Raw genomic sequence first — 7205 nt, 5'->3', positions numbered from 1 at the left:
TAATGATAATATTTATAATTGTCTGAAATAAATGCAATTTTAAAGTTTTAATTATTATTTAAACATATTAAAAAGTTTTACGCTCATTATTAATAGAGATTGAAACTAAATATTTTTTTGTTTCGAAGTTGAAATCAAGGCATATTCACTGCCAAAAGTCAGTTACAAATTTTCCATATTATTTGTTATTTCTTATTTTATTCAAAGTTGTTGGCCAAAATCAAAATTTTTTGTCAAACCGTATACTTTTTTTTTTAGTATAGATAGTATTTATTTACCTCATGATATGCTGCAAAACCTAAATAATCACGAATTTCTAATTTTATGTATTCTTGTCTACATTTGTACCTCCCAAACATCCTTAAGGAATTGGTTTAATGGTGTTATTCGTACACTATGAATTTAAATTTTACACTATACATGCCGGAGTTGTCTGTAACGAACGTTGCATTGAAGCACGCTCACGACTCAAGCGATCCCCACTACAAACTCGACTACGTGGCCGAGTAGAGGGGGGGGGGACATCCGTTGCATGATTTCGTTACATAGCAACTCGCATGAAACTGACTTACCCTACTGTGCGTAAAGAAGTTTCACTTCAATAAAATGCGTAATAGTTAAATGTAGGGATGCATAGTTATAAAATGTGACAGTATCTAATATTTAATTTTATTCAGTACATACACCACGATAAGTTGTAATAGCAATAGCGTTTGACAAACATTTATTTTTGCACCAGTTCCATAATATGATCTTTCATGAGGGAACCTCCTGTGCAAATAATTGTCAATTTCATTTCGCCAGTTGTCTACGATTGTGAATTGAAAATATGTCTGAGAAAAAAACTTTTTAATTTTTTTTATAATTTGGACTGTTGCCAAAACGGTTCTTAGTTCAACTGAGTTGCTATACTGAAGTGGAGCTGCATTTAATACTGTAAGTGATAGTACGATGACAGAATGAGATTCATCCACATTTTTAGAAATCCATTCCTCGAAAGTTGCATTTGCTGTAACATGGAAAATTATTTATTCTTAACATGAGTTGATTTTCGAATTTTCTTTTGGATTTATATAGTTAAACACCCTAGTTTTGAGGTTTTCAAATATAGAAATACGATTATTGATAAAGATTGGACCAATTGAGTAATTTAAAGTACCCTATCGTTCAGTCTCATAAATTCTACCTCAGTAGAAAAATTTTGTTGATTAATAAATAACTATTATCGTGTAATTAATAATCTACAATGAAAAAGATAGTTAAACGTCCATGTTTAGAGTGCGGCTCTGTATACTATATAGTGGAAATACTAGAAAGACTAGGAGAGCAGAGCCGTATGCGAGTTAAAAATAAAAACGGACAGGCAGACACACGAGTAGCCTTATAAGGGTTCCCTTTTGCATTCGGACGTATGGAACCCTAATTCGAGAACCAACAACAATGTAGTTGAAAAAAACATGTTCTCGCGTATATTGTTTTGTTGAAAGATTTTCCACGTTATGTTTAGACCATAGACTTCTTATTAATTTTCTGTAATCTATAAGTGAAAAACTATTTTCTGTATTTTTTTCAAAAATTTAGGTTTAGTAGGTTCGGAGATAAGAGGTGTAATGGTCAATTTTTAACTATTTTCTTAAATAACTGAAACAATTTTACAAAAAGCCCTTTTATTTGATATGTCAGACGCTACAGTTTGCAGAACTTTTCTTAAAATTTCTTTTCGGAGCGAATTGACTGTGACAGACGGACAGACAGACACACGGGTGATCCTATAGGGGTTACGGTTTTCATTCGGATACTTAAGGATGTGGGATTTTACTTTAGAAAGGAGTAGAGGACTAGCCAATTTTTTCATGTTTAAAAAGCAGCGAAATTTTCGTTTTGAAAAGATGCAACTTACTCGAAATGTTTGTGTTATTTATGATTGGTTCTTGAATATTTATATTACAAATTAAATAGCTTTCGTTTTGCAAGACTTTGGCTAAATTGTTTCCCTTATTCCATTTTGCATTCAACTCGTTGCGTTGTAAATAATTGGAATAATTTATTGAACAAACTTTTTCACTGTTTAAGTGAATAATAATAGTAACATTCTCTTCTTTAACTTTATCCAAAATTTTTCCATAACGGTTCCAGTTATTGTTTTTGAAACATTTTGAAACATCACCACCCTAAAATGCGATTTTTTTCTTTATGTAATGGTGATATTTATATTTTAGTTTGTAAGACTTACTTGAAAATCGTTCGTGTAAAGATCGGGATTGAGTATCGGTATAATTAACCATTTTGTATTAATACCAAACATAATTTTCAAGCTTTCTTTATATTCTATCAATTGCTTTGCAATATAGAAAGCAGTAAAAACTGATTGCCAATCGTCTCCTTGAATCCCTGCTGTTAATAGTATGGTATTACTAAATTTTGGATTGTAATTAGGCTTTTGGATACTCAAAGCTAAAATATCTTTTAAGCCGCCGCATGATTTTCCCAATTTTATTAGAGACGTTGTTTCTGGATTCAGTTTCGACAAAGTTGACATTGAGTCTATAATCTTTGAAAAAAAGTTAATATTTAATTGCCTTATATATATATTTAATTTTTTCATCTGCTTACCGTGGAATATGTAATGTTAACGTATTCGGTTTCTTCATTATAATTATCTTCAGCGTCTCTGAAATATCAATCTGCATATTTTTTCCTATCAATTACACGTTAATTTTATTTAATACTTACACATATTCTGGTTCACCCCTTTTAATGAAACTTACTTTATTATAACTAACTTTAGGCGAAAATAAAGCTAAAAGGTGACATATCACATTATAAAATTGGAAAACATATCTCAGAGGTGATCACCTGATACGATTGCAAAATTTACTGATATTAAAACTATTATCCAAATATTTGATTTCATGTTTGACTTCTAGTAAAACCTTTGAATATTATTTGACGGAAGTAAACACCTTCTTAGATACTTATTATATACTTTTAAATTGTAAATTGTTGTTAATTATCAATAATATTAAGGTGAGATATTCGTCAAAANTTTTATTTTTTAAAAAAAGGAATTGTTAATTATCTTATATAAATATTTCAATTACTTACTGCCATGTAGGGTTTACATCCAGCATCAATTGTTTTAGCAACTGAGTCTACTAAATAACCACTAATTCCGAAGTCACACATTTTTACCTCCCCTTTTCTATTTATTAAAATATTTGAAGGCTTAACATCCCTATGTATCACCTTCAACTGTGAATGAAGATAGTGTAATGCACTGACTACAGCTAATGCAATTTTTCCTGTAAACATTCCCAAATAATTATAAAAATTTTCATCAGTTATATAAAGTTTAGTGCTTACCAAGGATATCTTCTGGTATTTTTCTTCCATGCTTGTAAACTTTGGCATAAAACTTATCAAGGCTTGTGTCCATGACCTCAAATGCAATTTAAAAAAAAAGTGCCTCTTAAAAAAAAGGATAGTACAAAGTTACTTCACTTACTTCCATGCAAATCCAAACATCTCCCTCTCGAAACAGTGCCCCATAAAACTGAACAGTGTATGGACAGTCACTGCTACGCATAGAAATGTCCAAATCCATAAGCAATCGTTTTTGTTCTTGTGTGTTTACTGTTGCTGCTATTCTCTTGACTGCAATGATAGTTCCACTAGGAATATGTTTCATTTTCTCTACAACACCATATGCACCTCGACCAAGATCACATATCTTCTCTAAATCATCTGCTTCAACGATAAAAGTTTTGTCACCAATTGTTATTGTCGTTTTCTTGTCTAAATTAGCAGGAGGTATGCTAAAAGTAAGGCTAAACGTAAGAGTCTCTGGAATGTTATTCTACTACTTACATTGCGGGGGCATCTTCTGATACTTGTAGTTTTAGGTTCGTCTTCTTCTTTCTACTCATCGACATTTTTAGACCTTAAAAAAAAAAAGAAATTGCATTTGAAACATTTATCTAAATAACAACAATTCAAGTATAACCTAGAAAGCTGTACTTCCAATGATTAATACTACGTTAATAGCAAAGAAAATTACAACCAGAAACATTGATTTTTAAATTGAAATTAAATACTTTTGATGTTATACTTCTTTTGGGTTGTTGAGAGTAAAATTTTAGCTTGCAATGGAAGTTGCGCGCGCACAGGTAACGAAAAATGGTCATAATCGAAAGGATTGTTTAAATAAGTACATAATTAATTAATACACCAAAGAAGTATAATTTCTAACGCGTACTATAGATACGGACACAGACGAGTTTTTTAAATATTCAAAACCAAAGAAAAAATATTAATGTAAGAAAATTTGTAAAGAAATATTTCCTATTTAAAAATGCATGTTAAATTTTTCAAATTTATTGACTTACTGCTTTAAGTGCTTTCTGCCCACTATAATTTCTGCTAGAGTGTGCTAAAAAAATAATGAAAGTAGCAAATAGAAATGTGAGTTATGTCTAGCTTTTAGTTTATTATCAAATATAATTATGTATTTACGTCTCACTCTCGTTTATTAACTTTAGTTAATAGTTAAATTTGTTGCATTTAATGCATTGGTTTAGAATTTTTCTTTAATAAATTTAGAATCGCTTACCTGCAAAGTAAAATAATTAGTATTGTTATTTATAAACATACATTGTATATGGTAATGGTGAACAAGTAGAAATCATTTGACGCATGCGTAATTTTTTAATAAGATTATATTTCAGAGATTAAAGAAACGAGGATGTTTAAAAAAGTAATATCAATTTACAGAACAATAGTATATATTGAAATATTAAAAAAAATCCTTTAAATAATTTGCTTTTGCAGCTTCTTCATTACTTTCTTATTTTGATTTCTCATTTCATTTTTCATACATTTTACTTTGTATTACCTACCTTTACTACAAAAACAAATAGTAGTAAAATAATAAAATTATAGCAATTTGGATTCGTCAAAGATGCTAAGTTATTCTGCACCAAGCGCTATAAATGTAGAATATTCTGTTGTCAAGTTTGAAGAGGAAGAAAAGGAGTCTAACATCAGGGAAATAGAGAGTGATGATCCGGAGCAACCTTTACAAGAAATTAAAAACACCACTAGTCAGGACAGTGTCCAGATTCGCACAGTAGACTTAAATACTTCTCATGAATGGCAATCGTTAAGCTGTCTCACAGATAGTTCTGATCAAAGTGCTCCTATAAATTTTGATATGAGCAACAGGGTAAGTAAAAAAACGTAGTGTCAAATTTCAAGTTGATAACACTAACAGTTGCTGAGATAATCAATTGTGATATAAAACAGCCAGCATACGAAAAGTTGTCAAAAAGATTCCGGTTTACCTTATTTAGGCACCTACAATGTCTAAAATATACAAATATTAAAATTGTTCTGTCTGTTAGCGAATTCTGCAAAAACTATTGAAAGGATTTTCATAGATCTTTCACCACTGGTTAAGATTGTGGGAGTAGTACAAGGTTGGTTTTGTTTTGAAACGACATTAAAAAAAACATAAAAAACAAGGTAAAAATGATAAGGACGTTTACTGTGCAATTGATTTTCAGTTTTCTACATTATTTTATTTATATTTGATTTTAATTTAAAATTTGTATTTTTTGTTAATGTAAAGTAGTTTTTAAATTGTAATAATTCAAACCATTACAGGGTGAAAAGGTAATTAATTAATCAAACTATCGTTTCGCCTATATATTTGTTTATTGGTTTTATTAAGGTAGTTTTAGTAACTTCTTAATTATTTCTGAAGGCTAAGTTACCAAGAGGAATCGATAAAATAAGGCCCCACATTGAGAATATAGATAACGTGCCACTGCTAGTATCTCTGTTCACCGACTGTACTGCAGCAACAACTAAAGAGATGGTGCACATAATGCAAGATTATGGTGAAGTTATTTGTGTTTTTGGCTCATCTGCAAATTTCGAAAATGGCGGAATTTTCATGAAAGCCGATGCCAGGTAAATGTACAGTATTTGTGCAATTCCTTCATATATTTTCTTTCCTCTTAGTATTGCAGTGGAGCCTTTGTATCCACAAGTGTGCCAAAAAGTAAAGACCTTTAAGCCGGTCACAGAGGGGATAAGTCCCGTAGAATTATCAAGAAAATTAAATAGCATTAGCTGCTCCTTGTCTATTAAAAGGGAGGACCCTATATTGTTTCCTTACCTTATAATGGACGCTAGACATTTTATGTACTGTTTTTGGAATTGTGGTAAAATACATGTGTTAATTTTAATTATTTTATGAACTTCCACCACTAAACGACTTAGCTCCCATCGAAGACGTAAAAAAATGATAGTATTTTTATTTTTCAGTTCAACTATGGTTGTGCTGTTGTGCAACGACAACCTGTTTACAAATTGCTGCAGCTTTATTTATGCTGCCCCCTATTTTAACACCTGGCCAGGTCTTGTGGCTATGTTGCGTTATTATACCTGTTTTGAGTGTGTCCTTGATTGGTAATCCAACTGATCCGGATGTTATGAAAAGACCACCAAATAAAAGACATACGGTATTTAATTCAGAGGTCAGTAAAAATAGTTTTGAACAAGCACAATTTTTTTTCTGAAAAGTGTACCTACTACTCCTGAACATAAATATATAGGATAATTTATTTTGAAGGGTAAACTATTAAGCGAATTAAAAAAAGGATTAAACCATACTCTTAACTTCTATTAGTAATTGTTAATTTTTTGCTTTCGTAGGTTGTGGTTTTTACGATGTGGTGTTATGGCACCAAATTTTTGCCTGTGATATTTTTTGTGCTATTAACATTCACTGGTACTTTAGCTAGTTATTGTACAGACATATGTTATATGCGTAACTGCGAATGTATGCTATTTTACTTGCCTATCGAAGGACAGAACTCCACAGTGGTTGGGGGTTGGTCTGAGCATGGAAACACAGTCTTTGCCGCCCAGAATTTTGCCGTTATTATTATCCTTTTGAATTTTGGTTTGTATATCCCTTTTGTGTGAACTGACTTACACTTATTCTTGTTTTTGTTGAATTTTTTTACGTAAATGTTTATTGCAGTTGCTGTATCTGCTGGATTTGTTCATCGCGAATACAACGTTTGGACTCAAAGTCCCCATAAAAACTGCCTATGGCTTGTAACTATCATATTTATGTAAGTGTCTTAAGTTAATTTATTATTCTTACCATTTTCATTTTTTTTAAATTAATCTTAGAT

The 7205-nt window shown here is 30.9% G+C and overlaps 3 protein-coding genes across 4 annotated transcripts in view; 1 reads left to right on the top strand and 2 right to left on the bottom strand.

The window, feature by feature from the left end:
- LOC108742532 (dual specificity mitogen-activated protein kinase kinase 6) overlaps window positions 1–3966 on the bottom strand; it is an 11530-nt gene extending 7564 nt beyond the window's left edge. Inside the window, exons 1-4 of the mRNA XM_018477777.1 lie at window positions 3868–3966; window positions 3506–3815; window positions 3364–3439; window positions 3106–3302 (exon numbers count right to left, since the gene is read on the bottom strand). Coding sequence (XP_018333279.1) covers window positions 3106–3302; window positions 3364–3439; window positions 3506–3815; window positions 3868–3932 — 648 coding nt within the window. The 5' untranslated portion in view covers window positions 3933–3966. The remainder of the gene's footprint in view (window positions 1–3105; window positions 3303–3363; window positions 3440–3505; window positions 3816–3867) is intronic.
- LOC108742541 lies at window positions 1726–2946 on the bottom strand. Of its 2 annotated transcripts, XM_018477797.1 has the most exons (6): window positions 2857–2946; window positions 2734–2800; window positions 2614–2671; window positions 2234–2551; window positions 1820–2171; window positions 1735–1769 (listed from the first exon to the last, which is right to left on the bottom strand). In XM_018477797.1, the coding sequence occupies exons 1-5, from the start codon at window positions 2912–2914 to the stop codon at window positions 1839–1841; spliced, it is 834 nt and encodes a 277-aa protein (XP_018333299.1). In that variant the 5' UTR covers window positions 2915–2946; the 3' UTR covers window positions 1735–1769; window positions 1820–1838. The 2 variants fall into 2 exon arrangements, with proteins under 2 accessions (XP_018333291.1, XP_018333299.1); XM_018477789.1 differs by having other exon boundaries at window positions 1726–2171.
- Window positions 3967–4863: 897 nt separating the features above from the next.
- Window positions 4864–7175, top strand: LOC112906487 (transmembrane protein 94-like). Its single transcript, XM_025980688.1, has 6 exons — window positions 4864–5221; window positions 5762–5970; window positions 6022–6224; window positions 6328–6539; window positions 6718–6967; window positions 7049–7175. Exons 1-6 carry the CDS (start codon window positions 4958–4960, stop codon window positions 7144–7146), a joined length of 1236 nt encoding a protein of 411 aa, XP_025836473.1. The 5' UTR covers window positions 4864–4957; the 3' UTR covers window positions 7147–7175.
- Window positions 7176–7205: the final 30 nt, after the last annotated feature.

Source organism: Agrilus planipennis, unplaced genomic scaffold (assembly GCF_000699045.2).
Source record: "Agrilus planipennis isolate EAB-ADULT unplaced genomic scaffold, Apla_2.0 scaffold3, whole genome shotgun sequence".
Taxonomy (NCBI): domain Eukaryota; kingdom Metazoa; phylum Arthropoda; class Insecta; order Coleoptera; family Buprestidae; genus Agrilus; species Agrilus planipennis.
The sequence above is the reverse complement of the archived record's forward strand: the minus strand, read 5'-3'. Positions and strand labels throughout refer to the sequence as shown.